General features: G+C 30.5%; 1 protein-coding gene across 1 annotated transcript in view; it reads right to left on the bottom strand.

The window, feature by feature from the left end:
- LOC123655571 overlaps positions 1-25,858 on the bottom strand; it is a 71,627-nt gene extending 45,769 nt beyond the window's left edge. The window contains exons 1-3 of the mRNA XM_045591339.1: positions 23,460-25,858; positions 23,082-23,218; positions 542-625 (exon numbers count right to left, since the gene is read on the bottom strand). Coding sequence (XP_045447295.1) covers positions 542-625; positions 23,082-23,218; positions 23,460-25,858 — 2,620 coding nt within the window. The remainder of the gene's footprint in view (positions 1-541; positions 626-23,081; positions 23,219-23,459) is intronic.
- Between the last annotated feature and the right edge of the window lie 1,139 nt (positions 25,859-26,997).

The raw sequence follows: 26,997 nt of genomic DNA, 5'->3' as shown, positions 1-26,997 counted from the left end.
CATAGACCTCCACAAGTTCGCGCCAAAAAGGGCGTTAATTCATATGTTTCGTCCATAGTCACCACTCACCACGCTGGGCAGGCAGGTTGGTGACCTCAGGGCTAGCTTTGTCGCACTGAAGACGCTTTTGCCCGTCTTCGGCATTTTTGTTTCAAAGCCAGCAGTCGGATGATTATATCGGTATCGGTATTGGAACTCTTAGTCGCCTCTTACGACACCCACGGGAGGAGAGAGGGTGGCTATGTATATTCTTTACTGCCGTAACAACACTTTTATTTGGAGACGATAACTTTTTAGACTATCTTATGACATTATTATCTTTTAGATTTTATTTTTATTAGAAAATGAGATCATTAATGGTATTAATCATACAGTGTATCCACCTCGAAAAAATTAAAAATATTCCAGTAATATTTTTAACTAAGGCAGAAAGTTTATAAAAAGTTTAGCTTAATAGTCCTACTTTAAGTATTTATGTATACACTTTAAAATATACATGGTAAGTCAAAGGTTTGGCAAACAGAGTGAAAGGGTGACTCACCCGTCGTCGACGGGGGTTGGGAAGCGGCAGGAGGGCGAATCGGTGTAGTAGGCGTCGGGACGCTCTCCCGTTTCTTTCCATTTCCTGGAAAAATATACACTGACGTTAAAAACATTCAAAAAACTATTAAGTATATTTAAAAATAATTTGGTTTCCTTTCAGTTACAAATACGTATAAAAATTAAAGACCTTTATATGTAAATACTGTTTTTTTTTATAAACGTATAGTCGTATATATTTCAGAAGCTAAATTAATTTTAAATTAATTATTACATCTAACTCATCATACTCACATCGTATTACAAACACTAGTTTAAAAGTAAAAGTAGTAACAATAAAACTAGATAATTTAAGGCTTTAGAACTCAGGTGTGTTGTATACATAGCACATATTTTTTATAACAAAATCGAATCAATAACTGTCACATATATAAACATACAATCATATGCTCGTTTGTATCTATGCAAAATGATTACTGATTTTGTTTGATAGTCTTAAATCTTTAAAAACAATACAAATAGCCCCGTCTACTATTACAATGTTTCCACTGTTTGTAACAATACTAATTTCACAATCATTTTTAATTTTTTTAAATTGTAGGTTTTAAGCTACTCGAGCGGTATTGAAATTTTATATTATAGCGTCGTTAAAAAGTTATTTGTAAAATATATTCGCAGAATAGGGGGCGACCACCAGCGTTTGACTTGATAAAATATATATGACAAGGACGAAAGAGCTACCACATTTTTAATAAAGCAGTGACTTTATTAAAATTATTTGACTTTCATAATATTGTCGTCTTATCACTTTTTTTTAGTACAACATTATTATTATAAACTACAAAAAAGAATCCATACTTATGACGCTTATTTTAAATGCTACTTTTCTAACAATTAAAGTAATTACGAATAAAATAAATAGACGACTGTATAGTGTTAATGTTTAACAGCAATAAAATGGTGAAGTAGGTACTTATTAGAGAACAAAAAAATTACTATGTAATTTCACAACATGTGACAATCTAATTGAAAGTAATCTAGGTGCGCTCTTATGTAACTACCTGTGTTGTGTACTTATATAATTTTATTTTTGTCTGTCAATTTAAGCTATATATTAGTGAAGTACATTATAGCTTGAAATTTAAAATAGACAAAAAAAAATATTACAAATCCTATTTTACGCATTTAATTTTGTGTAAAATTTTATGTAAAATTGCGGCGGTTAATGTCCTCCGTGTATCCAGACCTCAGGTCTTATGTTAGACAAACTTACACGCAATGTTATATCGTGGGAAGGTGATTGCACAATGTCTCGAGTTGTCGACGATAAAAAACATGAAAAAATCTTTTTGATTAGCATCGTGCAACGATTCGAATCATAATTTTGCTTCTACGCGCTATGTGAAAAACAGCATTTGAAAGTTAGAAAAGACTAATATATCATTAAACAGGTACGTAATTTACTAGTATTGCTAAAGAGATGATTATATTAAATGCAATAATGAATTGACACCATAGTCATTAGGCTCCGGCACTTTATAAACTGATCTCTTTTAAATAGGTATACGAGTAGGTATTTACGGCTTTCACATCCTGCCGATAACAAATATTCTGGTCTGTGTGAAATAATTTGTAGTTATCGTAATTATATTAATGAAATATTGTTTAAATTATTGTCCCTAAAACAAGGTAAGTAAATGATAAGTATTTAAAAATAAAGTAAGCTAAATTGTTTTTAATGTTGACTATAACCAATGAGTAAATAGCAATTGTTTTAGTTGAAAAAGAAGCAATTAAAAGTAAAATAAAATCAAAAACTGAATTTGACATCACTTTATCGATTTATGAAATTATGTTGTTCGTTATTTTTCTTATGTGTTTATACTCTGGATACAATAAACATATTAATTACACTTGTTTTAAAAAAGTAACTTCACACGTATGTGTACTTACCTCTGGCACCAAAAGATCCGAATCTCTCTCGATTCACGGCTAATTTATATTTTTTATCCGCTTTATCATTAGGGACGGGCAGTTTGGACGGATATTTTTCAGATGTGCCCCTATAGAGCTTTTCTTTGGACCCGTGTGCCCCCATTATTAAGATCTTCATGAAATTAAAGCCATTATTGTGTCACAAGTAAATATTTAGCATTTTATATAGCATTTAGGAACTGGTATAGAACAATTTTATGTGTATCGCATCACACAGTGTGCTTGCTACTGGCTTTGGGTCGTTTGTAATTTTCCTTAATGTCTGAACTCTTTAAAAACTCACTCATCACTAATTATGCTCTCTCATTTTCACAACAACTAAATTAATTTAATATAATTAGATATTTTCATTAGCGTCATAATTTTAGTACTTATTATAACAATATAATTGTATTATATTAGTACTATACTAAAAGTTTTTATTATAAAACAAAACAACATACGAAAATCGTTTAATATTTCAATAATAATGTGTTTATTTTGTTTTACTCTAACCACTCTTAGTCATCATGCTACGACTATATTTCATGGCAATGCTGTATACGCAAAAATAATTATTATTGCAATCCTTTCTTCTATTTCGGTCGTCGAATCACTGTAACAACAATTATAGAAAGCTACTTCCACGTACCGAGTTTCTATTCATAAACAACAAATGTCATCGTAACGAAAGGAGACCGACAGATCAACGTTAAATGGTAAGTTAGTGCATAAAGAGCAACGCTAATAATGATCACTTTCTCAGAACTAATGCTTAATTTTTATTTGTGTAGGTATGTTATTTTTTATTTAATTTGTGTCTACAATATAACGAGTAACGTAACAGCGGTAGAATACAACGTCTATTTGTTGCTTTTATGTCAAAAAGTAAGCGATTAATAAGTGGCTTTTTCTTTTACAAGCTAAATAGGCGAAGTGTAACAGTATAATAATATACGTAATAGAGAAACTGTCATAAAACGGGATACCTACACAGTTATATTACATATTAAATCGGAGAAACGCAGAAATGAACCGTCGACTCAATTTCCGATTTCAAACGGCCTGCTATCCAGTCATTGGAAAAGCTTATTAACTTTGATGTCGAACTACCAACTCGAATCTATAAATTCTTAATACAACATTTATGCTCGTTTTTATTTATCGTTTGCATTCAACATACTAAATAATAAAGGTTTTTTTAAGTTTTTTTTTTTATACTTTTAGCAACAAGTAAAACATCGAAATATAAATAATTGACGTGAATGCAATTCGAACAAACGAGCGAGCTGATAAAAACAGACAAAACAAACATTAGTACTATATTCGGTCCCGTAATAATCTGTATTAGTCACTGAAATATAAGCAAGTGTTACCAGTTCTCCGAGATTTGTATCTATTTCGGAACCATCGGTTTCAGGGTTAAATAACTTAAAGACGCTCCGTGTCCTTTCAAACGATATTTTAACAGTTCTAGTGTTGCGGTATATTTAGTGTTTGAAGATAAATGGCCCCAATATAAGTGCGTTGAGAAACTTTGTATAATATAATGTTCTGTCGCCTTGCATTTATTTTAAACTTAAAAGGGATTTTATTACAATAATAAAATGTCTCCGAGTTATTAACTGAAACAGATGTTTATATTGTGTTTAGTTAATTTTTTATGTTAAAAAAATAATTAATTACGCATGTGTTAACATTATTTAAACAGTAACTGTCAAATATCGTTAAGTTATTAAATTAAACAGACTTTTAATAAAACATAATTTCAAATAAAGTGTATAATAATAAAAATGTTTGTGGGAGTTTCAGTTTGAGACAAACAATTACGTACATTATCAATTCGTAAGTGATTTACAATGAAAGCATAAGTTACATGAATTATATCAGAGAATTGCATACGTACGACGCAACACGGCCACAGTTGCTCTTCGCAATATAAACGTATTCAAACTTTTTGTGAGGCTCGCGGGCGTGAAATATGGAATGCGATTTGGAAATATTTTTTAAGCAATCTGGCTTTTATGCACCTATTTCTATTTACGTATTAATCTTGGGTGTTATTTGCGAAAACGTCAGCATAATTTACGCAAGAATCGTAAAATCGTAGATTACAACTTTAATATTTTTACATATTCTAGTACTTATTTAAAAAAAATGTGAAGATTTATATAGAGTTTAAAATTAGCATACATAACATTAACACATAGGTACCACAATCGACTTACTAAGCCACTATAATAACTAACTAACTTGAAAATTATACTAATCAATTTCTATAATATTATTTTAAACACTAATTGTAAAAGTAACAAATGTTTTACTAATTCACTTTTTCATCAATTCTCCTTAAAAACTTAACACATTAACAACTTAATATAGAAATAACAAGTTCTATATTTAATAAAACATGTCCAAATAATATATCACTATTTTTAAAACAAATCACTTCAAAAACTTTTCCGTAGATTAACACTTAATTAACATAAACACTTTGTAGACTGTTAATGACATGTCACTACTGTCAGAACTTTAGCATACAATATGAAAGAAATGAGACTAGTATATAACATCCCCACTCAGCGTCATTGTGTAACTACAGTAAAATATTTGAGAACAGAAATAATAAAACAAAAGTAAACTATCAATTAAACGAAGTACTAGACTTTTTTCGCGGTTTCACACGCGTTAATTTTTTTTAACAGCCTTTTATTTAGGGGATAGCAACTACTTTGTTTTGTTGAACTGTACCTTGGTATTATATTAAATAGCTCGTGTCACTTTTCGGTTGTCTTGTCGGTCTTATGTTAAAAGAATATTAATATAAAAATTATACAAGTAGTTTTACATCATCGATTACTAACAAACAAATATTTATCTTTATGTCAGTACAGATGACGAAACAATAGTTTATTGTTTGAAGCATGGCTTGGCTTAAGCATTATACAATTTACATGTATTTTTTTAGTATAATAATAAAGCAGCACAACTTTTTGTTGATCTTACTTATCTCATAATCTAAGACTCATGTTACAAATAGAGAGAAAGATTAAAATCTACAGAACATCAGTCAACAACTAGGTTTCACCACATTTTTTCCGTTCGTTTGAAATTTTTTTTACGTGAAGGAAATAAACATAAAGACTATTTGAGGCCGGGTTGAGCTGAGTGACAACTTTGTACAGGCCTCAGATATTTTCCTAGTCTATGCGTTTGTGTTTGAATTGCATATTTTTTTGTTTGTTTGGTTCTGGAACCACTACTTAATTCTTCGTACCGTACTAGGTGTTCACCGTAGTGTGACGCGTTCATTTTCCTTAACTGGCTTTAAGACCATTACCATTATACTAAGACTGAAGATATTGTATATAAATTTAATACATATATACAGTAGAAACTAATAAAAGTTAAGTAGTCCCCATTATTTCAGTTTGTAAATATGGCTAAAATGTGCATGAGTATGTCATCGCATCATAACAATTTATTCATAAAACGCTGTAATGCCGCATCAACTAAAATAGTCTGTTGATATAGGTACAAGGATTGTTACTTACTTTATCACCCGTGATAAATTTAACAGAGTTAAAACTTATATACATTGTGACAAGATATTTTATTTTATCTATACTTACAAATCGTGTTTATTAAAAAAAATTATAAAGATTAGGCAACAAATTTATAATTTTAATATGAAATTGCATAAGATATAGTCTCTTTTTACGTAAATAGAAAGATTTTATTTTTATACTGTAAGTTATAATTTTAGATAATAATAAATTCCTCTATTTGTTGAATATATGTTTTTTTTAATGTTTAAGTACATCAAAATAATCCTACTACTACTATAAACAGGTACAACTACTAATATTTTGGATGACATTTTTGTTATTATTAACGAAAAAATACTAGACCAATTCTAAACTGAACACTGTTAACTGGTACTTTAGAACATTATATTGATAAACCTACTTTTTCTCCCGACTTTCCCGCTAAATCGATATTGAAACGGGTAAAACCACAAATCGTAAATTGTAAATAAAGCTAATATTTTTTGTATCTACTGTTTTTGTGATTTTAAAAAATCATTTTTATATTATCACGCTTACATCATAACTTTTAAAAAGCGCGTATGATCACATAGCACATAAGAATTTACTGCGAATATATATTAACACGTCAATCTTGTAATACTAAACTCACCCATAAAACACAGATAAACAAACGTCCATCCAGCACACCACTAGCCCGTTATTGCTAGGTAGACTGAATATCGAAAGAACATAAAGATTTCATGAATAGTTATTATTCCAGACGGCTGATAAGTCGACTGCTTAATAGGACAGAAAATGCGACCGAGCGAATCTTATGATCCGATTCAACAAAGGAGATCAACTCACATCTTTAGATATAGTAAGTAAAGATGTTTCAGAACATCTCTGTAATACCTTCAACGTATCATAGACATCACACATCATAGACTTGGTTATTGAAATTCAGAACAAATATAGAGTAAAACTCTATATATAAATTCGTTATTTTCTTGTAATATGAACAATTTACAGTCATAAATAGTGAATATTATATATGACAGTCACGCACGGTCGATGTAATATCACATTTGTGTTTGAGGTAACTATCTATCTAGATATATTTATTACTTTTTTTATAAATTAATACATAAAGAGCCATAATAGACTCGGGCATGGGTGTAAGAAAAAGCTGTCACCACCTCCATTTACGCAAATGAACCAGTCAATCATACATCATACAATTACGATGTTATATTATAAAAAGAAAAATATATATGGTAGGTAAAAACGTGCAACTACATACACATCATACACATAATAACAACTACATACACATAAATACATAATATCTTTTGTTACTTTTAAAACTTTTGCAACATTCGCAAGATTTTGCAAGATTTGCCCTTTCAGTTTTTCTGCTCTATAAATTTTGGAGCTTAACCAGCCAGGCTCATCAACTGCAGGTTTCCTTATATATTAAATTGTATGATAAGTATTTTATCAATCCAAGATGTTTAAAATAATTGTGTTTGCTACGAAACGAAACGAAAAAAAAACCGACTTCAATTACATCGACAAGTAATACAACGTAAGTAGACAAAAAAATTGTCAAGTAAATATGCATTATCAAAGAATACTCCGAATGTTGTATTCAGATCTCGATGAAATTTAAACGTGACCACATAATAAATATCGGTTTTCGATTAAATTAAAAATCATCAAAATCAGGTAAAAAGTTGAGCGAATTTTCGAGGGTTTCCCTCGATTTCTCCGGGATCCCATCATCAGTACCTGGTTTCTTTATCATGATAACACACTTAGGATATCTTCTTTCCAACAAAAAAAGAATTATAAAAAGCGGTTGATAAACGACAAAGTTATCCCCGAACATACATAAAAAAAAAATATACGGTCGAATTGAATAATCTCCTCCTTTTTTGAAGTCGGTTAAAAAGAGCATGGGTAATTAAAAGCTTAAATATTTTGTTAATTATAAAATTTAAAAAAAATATCAATCCCCAGCTTCTAAAAACTGGTAAACGTAGAACTTATTGATTTAGTGAATACTGGTGTAGCCTTTTCAGTAATCATCAAGTCGATCAACGTTCAATTTCGTGGGCGGCACATAAATAATTGTACGTAATGATTGGAACCGTATAATGTTTTTACAATATATTGAGTGTAGTATTGTTGTGATTTATATTTGAAAGACAAACCCAGAGCTATTAACCATAGTTATTACAATATTAAATACATACACCATATTAGATATTATGAAATATCCAATATCATCCACACATTAGATAAAATTATATTTGTACGTAAGATTATTATTATTCATGGAATAATATAAATAGTGCAGACAAAGCTACGGGTGAATATAAACATCATATAAATAACAGCAGCAATATCTAAATAGGATCAAGGGAATATATAAAACAATACTATCACAAAACGTTATAATAAATTGCTGCTATTTCAATCATAATGCGACTTGCTCACATAAACATGGCAGCATAGAATCAGGTCGGCCTATTGCAACAGTTTTGGCGGAATTTCGTAATAACAAAACATAACCGAGACCGTCTTGGCGGTATTCCAAAATGCAGTCTCAAGAAGGAAATATCCTGAACCGTTAATAGATAAACCTTTTACTAAAACTTAGTCTTATCAACGTTTTATTGGTGTCTTTGGCCATTAATAATAAACCATTTGTGAAACGTTAAAATCTACACCGCTTAATTAACATCTTAGAAGTTAAGCCGAAGTTAGAAAATAGTTGTTAAATATAGTATATCAGGCTAAAAATAATTACTGAAATATCGCTGACATATTTATTTGTCGCCCACCCACACCGTTTATTAGGACTTTTTAGTTTTTAAATAGCAGTGAGTTAATGTCTTAAAGTTGCTAAAAATGTAATTTTTAAGGAAAAATACCGCGAATCACGTATTAGTTGGATTTAATTATTGAAAGGTAAGGTTATTTAGTAATTTCGATTGAATTAGATTGTATTCAATAACGAAAACTTTATCTTATACTTTTAGTCGTAAAATGAATTATTTTTACTAGCAATCAATTAAAAGTTAAAAACAGTTTTTTAACATAATCTGTATTTTAAGGTAAGCAACGCTCTTGTTATAATACATCTGTAATAGTTACAGTTCCTTGTCTTCTATTGAGGTAGAGTACAGCAGGAAAAGTCCTTACAGAAGATAACACTGCTCTCAGGTAATGTCATGTTCCTTTAGAAAGAAGATTAAGAAGATGTGGTGAATAAGGTGGCCAGAGCTCCTGGGGAGGTCAGAAGGGCGCGTTTAGGATATTCTAGTGCTGCAGGCGCGTATAGGTAAGCTACGGTAATCGCTTACAATCAGATGAGCCCTACCTATGCTTGTTTGACGACCTAGTTCTGTAAAAAAAAATCTTGTACTTTTTCTCCACAAAGGGGTATACTCGTATTTTCAATTATGATTTCTTGAGAATAATCAAAAACATGTTAAATTAGAAACATGTGTAATATGTGTTAAGTTCTATTAAATGTTTTACCTCAAAAAAACTCCTATCATTATCATCACACATAGTTGTAATGTTAACTCTGTATATTGTAAATATTTCCAACAGGCTATCTACATACCTTAGTGCATTTTACATTGCCACAGAAACTGATACTTTAATTGAATTATAACCAATACTTTTCTTTGATACTCTACATCAAATCTCATTAGACTAGTTGTACTAATAGGACGCAAAGCACTGGTTATCGAAGTAATATATTAAACTCAGGTTTGTAGGTAGGCGTCAGTCCGGACTTTCATTTGCAAATGACCGAATCACAATCTAAATAACATTGTAAGTCATCTTCCTTTCATCCTAGTATTGCATTGTGTTTTATTTAATCTAAAATCTGAACTTTACTTCGTAAGCGATGTCGATTGTATATAAATAAATAAATACAGGTAACGCTTGTATTACAAGCATTGTAAAATAATTGAAGGAAATTACAAGAAAAAAATTAAACGTACTATACTCCGAAAAAAATTTAGCAATAAAATTATTTAAGACGATTTCTATTTTAGCTTGAAAGCAATCTTGAAAGAAAAAGATATCAGTCGATATTATTTCATAACTTGTACGACTTGGCTAGATTTAATATAAGCCATCGTATAGCATATGACAAAATAAGAGTACGAGCAAATTGACATCCTGTGTTGTATTCGACATCACTGTGGGTCGGATGAAGTTTTTTCCGACTCTACAAATTAAGAACATAATGTAACCGTTATGCAGAAGTTCATATCTGTTATTTTTATTATTATTATATTTATTATTTTGTGTAATTAATGTAACTAATGTAATTGTTACTGTTTTATTTGTAGTATATACTTGCTAATCGAATTTTTTGTTATACCTAATGTTGTGTACCTACATCTGTAATGGTAACTGTACTCGGACTAGACAAGTGTAATGATAATTATTAATGACTATAGAGTGTGTCACTAGTGTTTCATATAAAATAAATAAATAATTAAAAAAACACAGCTATTGACTCTGAAGATTCTGAACGTAAAAACTTTTCTCTGTTACTCCAAAAAATGGCAAATTTCAACTACGCCTATTAATTATCAATAAATAGTATTAGATTGGATATTGCCTCGCAACTTGGTATTCCATGCGTACTTTGCCAAACTTCATGATTATCCGACAAACGATCGAAAGCAGTATAATTATAGAAGTCACGTAACTTAAAATTACAAAGTCGAAACGCGTTACCATTAGTTACTCGAGCGTGCGCATAAACAGCCAAGCCTTTAAAATTACAAACATTACATCTTCAAAAATAACGCGGTATGACCGTCGCCGGTCCCACGATCGGATAAATTCTTGTCATATAAATCATTCTAATTAACAAAATTACACTAATGCATCTTTATGCTTAAATTTAAATTTGCTCAGTCAGTAATTAATTTCACTAAAAATCTTATTAAATTTAAATTAAATGAATGGGTATGTTTACTATCATTAAAGCAAAAAGATACATGTAATAATAATAAAAAATCAGCGTAAGTAATAACGGTACATTCCTCCTTTGATTCCTGTCTTTGATATCTAACAACGTTCATATCTTGACATAAAACTTACTTTCAGACATTTAAGCATATTATTATAATTTTTATCGAAATTTACTGCTTTAATAAAAAAATCCAATCTTTTCGACAGCATAAACTTTATTTATCGTAATAAACATTGTCGTTAATTTGCAATGCAATAATAAAGAAATAAATAAGAAGTAACCAACATGTTTTGCGCTATAAAACAATAATTAAGAAGACAGTTAATAGATTATTTACTTTCCAGTCCAACAAATACTGACATTAAGTTATTCAGTGAGATAAATTGAAGAGAGAATCTGAATTATCTATGCAAAAAGAAAATAAATACTTGTCTTTAGCGAAAACACTTAGCTTTCCAAACATTTGTACATATTAATAAAATTGCAAATTTTTCCTCTGTACATTTTAGAATATTGCAAAGATTATAAAATATTGGATAGAAATATCCATCTACCTGTTTGGTTAGGCAGGCATTATCTTTATAAATATCTTGTATCTTATCTAATTTATATTCGGATTTCAATGTATCATTAGATAACTCTTAAACTACCTATAGGTACGTTCACATTTTTTCTCATTTTAATTCTTACAGAAGTATTTTTTAAATAACCATCCTATCTTTTTTATTAAGGCTTCCTACACCTACGTGAAAACAATAGTAAAACATGTGCGGGCGACGCCGCGGGCATACCATATAACAGTTAAATTACACAGTAGGTATCTAAGACGTATCTGTAAACTTTTATTATACACATTGTATTCATTGTATCGAATGTTATTACTTTTTATTTACTGTACTTAATAATTTAGAAACGATCATTGTTGTTTTGATTTATTTTATATTTAAAAAATTTTATATTAAATATTGCTTTATTTAATTACCTACATTACTATTTGCTTCACGTTGTTACTGAAGTATTTTTATCATGTTTTATTTGTAACTACAAGTAGCAGGCAGTTCACCCAATTATTTTTACCGTGACTTCCCTTCATGTAAAAGTAGACTTGATACGGTTAACAGCATCGGTTCGTTCACCGTTTATCTACATAGTATGTTAACAATTTGGAACCTGTTTCATAGCAATCACCTGTATACTACATCGAAACCGGTTTCTTGCGGTCACCAATCCAAAAAAAGTGCTCGTACATACATTTCTGGATCTCTCTGGATGCAGTAGTATCCATTTTATTGTTATGCTGCTCCTGGTATCTAGAACGAACGTTCTAGTCCAATTCTTGAAACAAAATCTCTCCTAAGTAATCCTACACTATGATAACTAGGAACAATCATACATTATTATTTTCTACAAATCATTGTCTATGAAGAGTCACGTATAAAAACCTTAGTAAAAAAATTGTAACAAGTAATCATGGTTCTGAATCTTATCCCACTATTATCATCTTTCTATCTTTTTCCCAATTGTAACAATTAATTCATACATGTAATATAAAAAATAAAAACCAACTCAATTTGTCTGTCTTATCACATATCACATACAACAAAGTTCACACGATGAAACAATGGTTTGCTTCACCTAAGGAGTATAAAATCACCTAAAGAGTATAAAATCACCTAAAGAGTATAAAATGTGTAATCTTATTATGCAAGGAGATTTATTTTTTATTTTTAAAATATACTATTTCGTACATTATTAAGTTACATGTTTGAAAAGATCCGATATTAAATCCTATACCACTAAAAGCTGTTTCTTGGAAACTATTGAATATCTTATGTACACAAACACTTACGTCATGAAATAAATACATTTGCAATGTTTGATAAGTAACGTCCGTGAATTGCAATAGTGATCGGACAAATTTTATGTTATAAACTCTTCAACAATTATAACTAAATAATATAATGATTATTATTCGATTTTACATTTATTTGCACATTCTAATATACGCAGAAACCAAAATTAATAAATTTAAGGGTCTTAATAAAATTTATAAAGGTGAGGTGTTAAATTAATTTTTATATATGAGGTCGGAGACCAGTTATATAAATAACAAATAAATCGTAATAGATTTAACAAAGCTCATTTATAGTTAGTGTAAGCTCAGTTGAAGTTGAATTTCTATCCTCATCATAAAATACATAATTAAACTAAATTCAACGAAAAAAATGGCATGATAACATTTCATAATCACAAACTTAAAATTTCTCTAACTTTAATTACATAATAACCTAAAAAAATAACAATTTTGTACTAAGTTTTAACATTAAAATATTGATCTCTGTAACACAATGATTATAATTTAAAATTTTGGTCAATAATCGTAATTACTTGACTTTATTAGGTACGCCACTTTTTGTAAAGATTGTGTCATATACACAAAATATGATTATATTATACGGCTGGTTTTAACAGGGCCTAAATCTAGCTAGCTCTTTGTTCTATGCTGCCTATGTTGAGGTTTTGTAACATAAAATATATTTTTAAAATTTAGCAAATCAACAAGTCGAGAATATGTTGATTTTTAAAATATAATATTATAAATCAATAAAAAATTGAATACACACAAACGAAGCTGTTTAAATCATAAATAAATTTTATCCGTACGTTTCTTATTTATAATTAATACCTTTAATGGTTTAAAAATCTACTTAGCATAGTACTCTATTAAACAACAATAGGTTGCCAGTTTGACCTGTGATACATTTCGTTACTATTACATATTTGTATAGCTCACAACGTAGTTGGGTAATCGATCATAACATGACCGGTTAAATACGAGTATAAAAATTCGTTTATTGACGTTTGATTACTTTTTAATTAAATCAGTTTGATAGTTATTGATCTACATAATTACATACATAACATATTTCTGAGTCATGTTATAGTTTATATGTATTTTTAGATACCATTTGGATAATTATACCAGATTCCAGGAATCGTATACCGAGTAGTTTATGGAGAGTAGAACACCATGCCTCAACTTTTTCGCCCACTGCAGGTGTGTACGTACAGTACGAGTGACATTGACAAGTACAAGTTTATTTACTTTCATTATATTTGTAATGTGGTGGTAGACTTAACGAGTAGGAACCTTGTCATTTATATGATTATTTAAATTAGAAGCTTTACGTATTCAAATAAACAATTAACAGTAATAGTTGCTTAGTTTGCATTATTCTTAAGTGTAAATTAGTAATGAATAATAATTTTACAACGGAGAAAAAAATATAAATAAATGTTTCTTGAGTGATAGTTGCTTTTAGAAGTAATTTTACACAATTATCTCTAAGCATAATATGCTCGTTTTGTTAACATATTCTGCGAATTTACATTTGTGTACGTGTCACGGACATTAATGTTTGAATATTCAATTTACACTATTTCTTTGTCGCTTGACACTTTTGTGAAGATATTCTACTACGTCGAAATTAGACGGTTAGTTATTTTATTACTTAAGTGTTTAAAAGTAGGTACACAAATTTTATTTATCTGTATCTACTCGTATAAATCTTAAAGATTTATTTCGAACAAGCAATAATTAGTTGTCTCAATCCGTCACTTAAACTGGTATTTGTAAAGGTAAAACATTGTGGAATTTCCTACTTGAAATTGTACCCAATGTTTATAGAGATAGGTATATAATATATAATTTTTAAAAGAGTGTTGCGTCAGCGCAGGTATGTATTAAAATGCGTACGCGTCTCATGACTTAAATTAAAACTTAATTTATACAAGGACTCAATACTGCAATTTAGATGCAAGGTATAAATTCGAAACACGCTGCCTGGTAGAGAAACGACTTAAACTAATCACATTTATCACAAGAAAATTTAAACATATATCTTAATAGGTATTCTTTGATACTCGTAAGTTCTAACAACAAATGTGATTTCATATTTTGCCTTAATATACGAACTACTCTGACAAGGTACTTCTGCATAACCGATCAATGCTACTTTTTTTAGCCTTACAATAAGTCGCTAAATTGAAATATTAACACTAACTCTCGTATACAACTAAAGAACCGCATATGGAAACGAATTCTATTTCTCGTAGAATCTTTTTCGTTGTAAATTATAGCCGTGCTTACGTACTCACGAAAAGTATCATCCGGAACGAATCTATTAAAGTAATTCGTCTATTTAAACAGTCAAGTTTAAAAATGAGCTAAAATTTTTTTACACGTGAAACCTGATATTTTACACCAACAAAACCCCCCCCCCCCTCCACACACACACACACAATTGAAGGAACGCAGTTAGGAGTCGAACACATTATATATTATATATTATATACGAGGAAATATTGTCATTACTATTGTTGTGTTAAATAGCAAACGAAAAAAACCGACTTCAATTACATCGAAAAGTAATACAACGTAAATAAACAAAAAAAAAAACAAAGGTACTAGTCGTCACTATGACTTTCGAAGATTCCCCTGGATTTCTCTGGGATGCCATCATCAGAGAGTTTAAAAAATAGTACCTCGTTTCGGAAATATGAGGGTAGATGTACTGATAAATTTTTGCTTAAATTTATTTTAAGCCACTACAAGCCTGACTCACGATACAGTTAATAAGTTTTAGAAACTTATTCTGATTCTACGATTTGACCCCTAAAACTGACCCGCATACTTTTATTGTTTATTTTTCGTTACACTTTCTGTGTAAGTCACATAATTTTATATGTGTAGGTAGTAATTTTAGAAGCATCAGAATAGAAAAGCTTATAGTTTGAAAAACAAACAAGCAGGTCTAAAATGAACCCTTAATCTCACCATATTTTATTTAAAAAATTTTTGCTACGGAATCCTTGAGATGATTGATATATTAAGAACTCGCAAAAATAAAGAATATAATAAGTAATCAGATTTAAAATATAATCATATTATAAATGTTAACACAGAAATTGACTGTAGGCAGACACAATTGATTATAAATCGACATCTTAAACATTTGACAGCTGATAAGGAAACTAATCGTAAGCCTACTAATCGGTTCGATAGTTCACCGTGTATTCAGTTTCGCCTTTCCGACGGGGTCAACGTTTCTCGGCTCGTCAACAAATCCATCGACGAGAATAACCCGTTACACTGCATCGCCTTCCAGCGGATTTCACTCGCGAACATTGCCTGCTAGACCATTAGACCATTTTATACTAACGCCGCGGGCTTTATGGCTAATCAACGTTGTAGTTCCTATTTCTATGCAAACAGCAATTCTTAAGTTTCTCAGTAGACTTTAAAATAGTTGCCCATATAAATTAGCATTACAAGCTACCGTATGAATTCGCAAAAAATGTAATAAGCGACTAGATCATTTAATTAAGCAAGATAAAATTACTACTAGCATTTATTTACGTTATATTCGGACTATTTTTGTTAGTAAAACTTCGACATTTTTCAAAGTTTGACATTGGGTAAATATTAAGTTTAGATAACTTTAAATGTCTTCATGTATTTTTTTTATATCTCAATGATTGATAATATTTCATGATAAGATTTGAGACGTCAGTCTTGAGATTTAGTTAATACTCTTGATGACACAACACTGTTATTTTGTCAGTTAAAATATATTCTTTAGACTTTCGGATAAACTTGACTGTGTGGAGAAATTATTTTCTATACAAAACGCTCTATCGCTTCTCATACGTTTTTGCGTGTTGATTGATCTACATGGCTAGTCATATAGTGAAAGGTAGGCATAAAACTTTTGATTATAATTGGATTGAGAGGTAAGCAACTGATATTAATCGTTTAGTGAGTTTCCTAACATTTATTTGACGAGGAGATTTATATTATACCTATTTAACTGATATCGATATACTGCTTATAATACTAAAAAAAAGTTATTCTTATTGTTTAACAGTAAAACTTTCACATTATACAATTATATTGTTTTTATCAATAGTCTTTGTAAAAGTATACTTCGATTATTATTTTTTAAACATAACATAAAGTGTATCAACTTTTAAGTCTTACTCTTGTTTGATAGACATATTAAGTACTAAATAATACTTTGTATTTAATATATATATAACGTAAATAAAATCTATTCATCAACTCGAAACTTCTAAACAAACAACAAACGGAACTTGCTGTGGACTTGGAATTCACAACAGAATACTGTCGGTTTGAAAAACTAAATATTAAATTAAAATAAGACAATTATTTATCCAGTTGTTTCTTAATGCAAAAAGTGAAACTGAACAAAAAATATTAAAGTTGATGTAATTATACAATAGTAAACACGTTGCAATCAGAATTGTCACGTTGTCAAGATGCTTATTTCTAAGTATACTAATTTAATTTAAATATGACGTTGCCGATCTTTACGTAACGGTTAACCGTTTATTTTTATAACAGCTGAAATATTCGATTTAATAGTTTATTTTATAGATTATTATTGAAATATTACGTTTTGCTATGTTAAGGAAAATGAGATTAAGCATGAATTTAATGATGTAGGTTTACAAAACGTATTTAATTACATAGATTTTTCAAGTTAACTATTAACTAAAATTATGACACTACACAAAAACAGGTACATAAAATAAAACCGTTCACATGAGGAGCTGCCTTTTAACATTATCTGGTCATTTGACATTGAACTGCAGTTTTTAGCACTTCACTAGCATATGTCACATTTTCCTTTGATAAAAATGCGGTATGCGGTTAACCTTAGGGACGGAGGGGAACCATTGATTTTTCGTGTAGTACGATGACGTCACGAACGCGACAGTATGGCGCAGACGGCGCGCGCCGGCTCGCGTCTCACCGGCGACTGCCGAGCCAACTCGACTACACTCTACAGTAACTTTACTAGACGGGCAAGAGGAAATGCCAGTTGCCATGCGGTCCTCCTCGTGTCACTTCTCTAGCGACCTTTTACATTGATTTGCACGGCCCCAGCTGATTGTCAGAAACAAACAACTAATCAGGAACATTTACTATCACTTTATTTGTATGAAACGAATTTTTTTTTTTACGCCTTGTCTTCCGTGGTCAAAACTTTTTCCCTGTACCATAAGTGCCGCCTATTAACCAAAATTTAAATCCGTAATTTTTTGATAAAATTTATAAACTAGAAATTCGGAATACTAAATCATAAAAAAAAACATAGAAAATATAATCATAGAAAAAGTTAACAAATTTAATAATAAGGAAGTATTTTATATTGCAACAACATAATCCCAGAGTATTATTTCCACGCTACCATCTCGGGATTAAGGGACAATTATTTGGTTTTCGAATGAAGGGCCCCGGAAGGTATTTTGCTCCGGGCGTGAGTTAAGCTCGCTATGCCGCAGCATATTGATAAAACTTTTATAATATTAAATACTATCTATGTATAATATAAGTATATGTATACTTATTTACTTCGACTTAAATTTATTTTAGTTATCTAGTCCAATTTTGATTAGAATATTTTATTTAATAAAACACTTTTTTCGGATTTTATCGCGGTTTATTGTTAACTTTTGATTCCCGACGTTTCGGATACTTTACAGCAACCATGGTCACGGGAGGACTCTGGTTGCTGTAAAGTATCCGAAACGTCGGGAATCAAAAGTTAACAATAAACCGCGATAAAATCCGAAAAAAGTGTTTTATTAAATGAGTAAAATTCGCGTAAACATTAGAATATTTTAATTTAATTGATAGTCTAATGTTAATATCCCACAGCTGGGGCTCTACACATAGACTTTTCTACACATAGATTGACGGAGGTAAGAGATCTTGCGAGTTCAGTTGGATAGCAAGCTCATTTTTGACCAGCATATAGACAAGATAACAACCAAGTCGTATAGAATGTTGGGCTTTATATTTAGGCAAGGGATGGTTTATAAAAATGCTCAGACCTTAATTCTGCTGTATAATGCATATGTTAGATCAAATTTGGAATACGCATCTACCGTTTGGAATCCTCAATATAAGAAATACATAGACATAATTGAAGGAATACAAAATAAATTCGTTAAAATGTTGAAAGTCAAATTTGGATCTGATTGTTTTACTAAGTTTACTTCCCTTGAAAATCGTAGAGAACACAGAGATCAGCTTTTTTTCTACAAATTAATTAATGGTTTGGTAGACTCTCAGTACCTACTTAGTAGGGTATCTTTCGGTGCCCCAGTTATTGCACAAGATCCCGAGCAACTTTCTCCCCTCTGTCACTCGGACAAGGTATTGTGGCAACTCATTTCTAGCAAGGTCATGTAAAGTCTATGACGACCGGTATAATGACATCGACTTGTTCAGCAGTGGGTTCAATAATTACAAATACTTATTGAAAGGGGGAAAAAACTAATCGAAATATGAATTAATGCATAAAACAATATGTAGTAGTGTTCGATTTATCTATCTATATAAAATTCTCGTGTCACAGTTTTCGTTGCCATACTCCTCCGAAACGGCTTGACCGATTTTGATGAAATTTTTTGTGCTTATCCGGTATCTATGAGAATCAGCCAACATCTATTTTTCATCCCCCTAAATGTTAGGGGTAGTCCACCCCTAATTTTTTTTTTATTTTTTAGACAAAATTTTTAATTTCTATTTTTTTATGATACAACATTAAAAAATACATACAACCCTAAATTTTCACCCTTCTACCACCAACCCCTATTTCTTAATAGCGTTTAGCGGCAAGACAACGTTTGCCGGGTCAGCTAGTATAATATATATTTGTTTTTTTTTTAATGTTATATATACGTCCTATGTACAACTATATTTTATTGTATTTTATGTTCAAGAATTTAAGTGGAAACTTTGTTGACTTGATTATTATTTATTTAATGTCTCATGAACTAATTGTATTCTTTGTGCTGTTTGTTTCCCAATAAAGAGAAAAAAATATATAGAATAAATAAAAAATATTTATGTATATACCAGATTATAATATACCAGATTTTTATTCCTGATTACATCTTAATAGCTTACTGACTTATTGTCGTGAAGATTAGAGCTTATTTCACCTGTGACTGATAAAAATATACCTAGCATAGGTTAATAATATTCTCTTGGCTTTGTATCAGTAGGAGATAAGCTGAGGGTTCGTTTATCCTCAACTAACAAATTACAACTTTTGAATTAACACGTTGTAAATTATATAATCTGATAGATAAAGTGGAGCTTAAAGGTGTAAAAGAAAAATACATTATGCATACAGATAACCCTATCAAAAACTAGTAAGAAAGACCGTTACATAAAATTTTTAAATCAAATTTATCAAATAAAGCTAAACTGAGAAGACTCGCACTATTTTAAACAACATTTTAATGTTAGTTTTATCGCGGTAAAATAACTACCATAACAAACGTCATAATTATTTCCAAATAACGCTATCATCTAGTCAACATTAGTGCGGTCTATTTATGAGATGAGACAATGCTTAAAGGGCTTAAACGAAACAAATTATTCTATAATTGATTTTTCGTCATGGGTACATCAATAATGTCTAACGAAATCGAAGTAATTAATTTACTTTGTAACTGGACGACAGTGAAACAACTAATAAATATCTTTTTACCTTTACTAACGTAATGTTATGTGCATATTTTTATTATCATCCTCTATGCCACATAGTAAATTATCTCCGTGTATATTGCCAAAATAAGGCTTAAAAACATACAATATATTTAATTATCTATATATTATTCTATACTGTATATCAATGAACTCTTCTTAAATAGCTATTAAACAAATTGTCTATACTTGTGTATTTACTCATAATTATTATAATATGGGTTTCTGACCGGTTTAGATTTACAACTACAGCTACTAGGTGGCGCTGCAATTTAGAACAGGTAAAGTATGTGTCTATAATTTATTGAATTAAATATAGATATAATAAACGTACTCGTATTTGATACAATTTTCTAATACTTATACACACTTGTAAGGGTAATCATTCACTATTATAGTTATCGTCGGGTATTTAAAACCATTAAAGACAGATTTTACAATAAAGGGTAGTTCGACAATTTACCTGAACAAGTCGTGCGCTTTGCCGCGTGACTTGTCCAGGTGGGGGTAGTAAAATAAAAAGCAGGCCGAATCACTTAGCGGGCACTTGGCTTAGAACGCGGGACGAAGACGGACGTAGTTGATAAGCTGAGTGGATTATCACCAATTGGACTTTATACGACTGTAGACCTAACGCACGCAATACACTTATAACCAAATTTTGTAATTATATGACATAGTTTTTGAATTACCTTATCATAATTAATAAATATATTAAAAGACTGGAATAATTGTGTTTGCAGGCAAACGAAAAAAACTGACTTCAATTATATCGACAAGTAATACAACGTAGGTAGACGAAAAAATAGTCAAGTAAATATGTATTATCAAAGATTACTCCAAAAGTTGTAATCAGATCTCGATGAAATTTAAATGTGACCACATGATAAACATCGGCTTTCGATTAAATGAAATCTCATTAAAATGGGTACACGCAGTAAAAAGTTATGCGGATTTTCGAGAGTTTCCCTCGATTTCTCTGGGATCCCATCATCAGATCCTGGTTACCTTATCATGGTACCACACCTGGGATATCTACTTTGCAACAAAAATGAATTGTCAAAATCGGTTCATAAACGACGAAGTTATCCCCGAACATACATTAAAAAATATATATACGAGTATACGGTCGAATTGAGTAACCTCCCCTTTTTTGAAGTCGGTTAAAAAGTTTTCTTATAAACCTACCCTAAGGTAAAATTTTGTCTACGTTAAAAATGGATGTCCTTTATTTTCACATTAGTTTTATTAAATTTATTTTATTGTATCAATGATATTATGGTTCTAATTAAATAAATAAAATAAATAAATTATAATAAAATTAGTTAAGATGTTTTCTAAGTTAAATTATTTACCCTACATCTTTAAATGCATTAACATTACTATTTAGACATTTTTTTTAAATATCATATCAAAAATCGACCGTTCCAGCGGGGATCAAATCTGCATCTCGACTGACCGTGTCGGTGCTCTAGCCAATTAAGCTATGGGGCGATGTACCCGCAAGATCGAAATTTTTTATATTATGATTTTATATTCGGTCTAAGCGACCTTACTTTTTAGCATAGAATTTTCTTCTGAAGAAACCATTGCTCTTTCAAATCGATAAGGCGCTCAATATAAAGTACATTAATAACCGACTTCAACAGAGGGAGTCGGTTCTCACTTGAACTGTATTTCTATGTGTGCTACTTCATAAGTTTTTAGTGAATGTACTGATTTTAATAATTCTCTATTTAAACAAAAGCTGACGCTTGTCATTTAGTCCTATTTAATTTTTAATTGAGGTCTAACGAGTACTCTATGTTTACTTGGCTATTTTTTCTTCTACCTCTTCGTCTACTTTTTACTGGGAGTGCTGATTTTGATGATTATTTTGTAATCGAAAGCTGGCACTTGTCATGTTTTCCCATTTTATTTGATCCAGATCTGAAGAGTACTTTTTAACAGACTTCAAAAAAGGAAGAGGTTACTATATTTTTAATGTACATACATTCGGGGATAACTTCGTCTTTTATAAACCGATTTTGATAATTATTTTTTTTGGAAAAGAAATATCCCAAGTGTACCATGATACGGAAATCAGGACCTAATGATGGAACCCAAACAAATCGAGGGAAACCCTCGAATATCGTAGAGAAGACTAGGTCGTTTGTTAATTTTTTTCGTCTACTTACGTTGTATTACTTGTCGATGTAATTGAAGTCGGTTTTTTTTTTCATTTGCGAGCAAACACAATTATTGATTTATCTCTAATAATACATATTTACCTTAATTTTATTTCCTTCTACCTACATTATATTACATGTCAAAGTTGATGTAATTGAAGTCGAGTTTTTATTTTTCGTTTGCAAGCAAATGGACTTATTTACTAACTTTAGGTAAACACGTTGGAGAGCCAGGTCAAAATTATATAAATCATATTTGTTGTACTTACTTAGTAAAGGGAAGCGGTTGGTTGAATGTTTTCCCATAGGAGTGCTAGTTGCGCTGATGTCGCTCTGAGAACTGTGCAAGCTGCTCTTGCCACTGCCATTAGCTGATCCCAACTCCATTCGCATTCGTATATGTCGGCTGTAAGTAATGAGATTCTTTAGTTAGGAACATTAAAAATTTTCATATATTTCTTTAAACGTATGTTGAACTAAAACTAAGTTTAATGTCAGTAATTAAGTCATTGTCGTAATGGATAAACTTGTGGTGTAATCCTTCTGAACATTTTTTTTATTTGTCTATATTAATATTGTAAAGAAGAAAGATTTAATTTTTTTACATGTACTTCTATACACATAAATATTGATATTTAAAAAATTACCTTTTAGGTTTCGTATTAGTATTTGTTGATTTTGAGCTTAGCATTCTGGTGACGCTGCACGAAGTTTGGGATCGTTGTAGCGTGAAGGTACAATCCACTTTTGATTTTATATCTTTGAAAGATTTTGTCTTGTAATCTGTTTTAATGTCCATAGAGTTCTTCTTCAAGAAATTTTCACGTCTATCCGGCTTTTTTACTGCCTTTGGACTATTTTGTACACTATTATTTACTTCAGTCTTTCTACTAGCTAGCATAGTTTTTAACTTACTAGGTACGTCGCGTTTAGGCATTTTATACTTTTTTAGGGTAAAACTTCTTTTCTCCTCTTTGCCTTTTTCAACGCACCTTGCATCTTTAACGCTATTAAGAGAATTTCTTTTACTTGTATTTTTAGGTGTTTCTTCGTCATCAATAACGTGAGATATATCTGAGTTCTGTTCTTCTAGGGCGTCTTCTATGGGAGTAAAGCAGTTCTTATTAATCTTACCACAACCAGAACTTTTTTGACTACATTCTGAATGTGTAGATGTCGTAGAATCTGGAGACATATCATTAATAACATTTAAAAAGACAGGTGACGCACGTTGATTCTCAAAATCAGTATAAACACCACTCGATTCCATACAAGAATCTTCACTTCTATTAACAATTAAAGGAGCATTTCCTTTCATATTTTTGCCACCATAAAGTGCGCCATCGATTACTTGTGCTTTACGATCACCTCTTTGCATATGTTCTTCTAATCCGTCAGCGTCGCTTTCCGTAAAGAAATCAGAGTCTGTCATGGGATCAACTCTTCTTGGTACAGGTACATTTTGCCAGTCCATTTCATTGGCATCTTCCCTTGGTCCAACGTTATGATCGGCACTTCTGCTTACAGGTCTAGACATTTCACCATCTCCTTGATAACCATCCAAACTTGTAATACTTGTTATGCTTGTAATAAAACTATTAGAAACTTTTGAAGTTTCCATAGATTTATCATTTTTACTATCCGAATAGGTTTGCGAGTCATGTAAAGTAGAAGCAGAAAATTGTGAATATGTACTTATTTCACCATTAAGATCTGAACTATCAAGTGGTAAATCTTCAGGTGAAGGCGTTTGGTCTATCCGATTCGATCCTAATTGATTTCCGTGCTTACAATCTAAAGGTATTTCTAAATTAACGGTCGTATCGGCTACAGAACTAGCTGGCTCCAAAATGCTACCATGGATAGATGGTAAAAATTCTTCCTCGACTAAATTAGAAATATCTTCCTTGGATAAGTTGGCGTCATCTTTTAATGACTTCTTTTCCTGTTCTAACGATTCCTCAATGGAAAAGCAAAATGCTTTAAAATTACTATCTTCATTGATGATCGGATCTATAGCATCTATTGTGGCTATTGGTGCAAAAGAGTCTTTTAATTTGTTACATCTGTTACCAATATTTTCAAAACCATCGTTTTGAATTGTTGAAGCTGCTGAATTACTGTCCGTTTTATCAGTAGAAGGAGTATCACCGTTATCTGAAGAGGTTTTATAATCATTGTTGTCACAAAATATCGGCAATCCTTCTACAGTTGGAGAAAAGGCATTTTCTAAATAGCATATATCATCCATCTGATCAGGTGTGAGAATACCTAAGCTATCATCTAATGAATTTTCCTCGTTATTTTTCGTCAACGAGTTATCGTTCGGAGACAAGTTCGTTTCGTAAGTTCGAGAATGTATATGCGATTTTAATTGAAGGCAAAGATCTGATCGGGATTGAGTACAAAATGGTTTTTTAGGTAAATAATTAAATTCTTTTTCACATGAATATTCGAATTCTTTCAATGGTTTATCATCAAAATTTACAACGTTTGGTAGTCTTTCCATGCTTTTGTTAGGCAAACTGGTCACTCTGTTAAAGCTTTGTGAATTGGATTCAACACTTTCTTCTAATCCTTTTGAGTTCCATGAATCTGTTCTCAATTGGTTTGAAGATGTCGAAGGGTTAGTTTGAAGGTCGAATAACAGACTATACGGTCCAGACTCATCCCCCTCTTTATCATCGACTAAATGTTGTGTTATATCGTTAATGAGGCCTTTAGTTACTTTATCAACGTTACAATCTTGCTTTCTTGATATTTCATTTAACTTTTCTCTCAAATCTAAAATGCGTGGATTTTTTTCAGATACTTTTTCTGTAGTTAAACTCATTTTTGGTATTAGTGACGTATAAGGTTTAAAGTATAACTTTTCTTTTACTTCATTATTTCCTTTTGTTTCTGTTGTTAGATTTTTTTCAGAATTTTCTCTACTTTTAAGATCACTGAATTGAAATGTTCTAACTTTTGGAGGCTCATTTAAGTATATACTGCGTAGACTTAACGATCTTGATTTTCCATGTCTGTCGATAGGTATCTGAAACATTAAAAAAAAAAAAAATTAAATTATATTGTTACTAAACTATTTCATACAATACCTAATATATAAAAATTATCAATATCTTTAAACAAAGGATATACAATTAACAAAAAACACTAGTCGACTTTTCTATTACAAAACAATTAATTACAATTCAAGTTGCGTTAAATCGTCAGCTTGTTTGCTATGTTCATTATAATGTAATGATTTAAACAAAGCATTCTTTATACTGTCGTGAATTTTAAATAGCAAATTACGCTTCTTGTAATATTCCTTTAAATATGTATGTACGTATATGTATGTATGTATAATTATATATATATATTTTTATTATATATATTTTTTATTATATATATATTTTTGTTAAATATGTATGTACGTATATGTATATATGTACCTATTATTATACGAATAAATGTTTTTTCATGTATAACGTTATTTTTGATTTACATGTTCAATAATTTATACGGGTAATAATACTTTAATATATATGTCGAATTATTTACCTGAATACACAATCTTAAGTTGAAAACTGAATACAGAAACTTAGAACCGAAATAATGCTTCTTACCACGGTTCAGAGACCGTCATGGGTAATGAATGCATTGCGCATACACAATAAAGGTATGTAGCATATAATTCATACATGAACGTTTTGTTGTATATTTTGAGTATTTGACTTTTAATAATTGTGTTTGCAGGCAAACGAAGAAAAACCGACTTCAATTATATCCACAAGTAATACAACGCAGATAGACGAAAAAATAGTCAAGTAAATACGCATTATCAAAGATTACTCCAAAAGTTGTAATCAGATCTCGATGAAATTTAAATGTGACCACATGTAAATATCGGCTTTCGATCAAATTTAAAATCATTAAAATCGGTACACCCAGTAAAAAGTTATGCGGATTTTCGAGAGTTTCCATCGATTTCTCTAGGATCCCATCATCAGATCCTGGTTTTCTTATCATGGTACCAAACTAGGGATATCTCCTTTCCAACAAAATAAGAATTATCAAAATCGGTTCATAAACGACGGAGTTATCCCCGAACATACATATATATATAGGTCGAAATGAGTAACCTAAAGAAATCTAAAATAAAAGTAGCCAAAGTTACTCCTTATTACATCAGCTATCTAC

This window comes from Melitaea cinxia, chromosome 8 (assembly GCF_905220565.1).
Source record: "Melitaea cinxia chromosome 8, ilMelCinx1.1, whole genome shotgun sequence".
NCBI classification, from domain to species: Eukaryota; Metazoa; Arthropoda; class Insecta; order Lepidoptera; family Nymphalidae; genus Melitaea; species Melitaea cinxia.
This window is presented reverse-complemented; position numbering and strand designations above follow the sequence as displayed.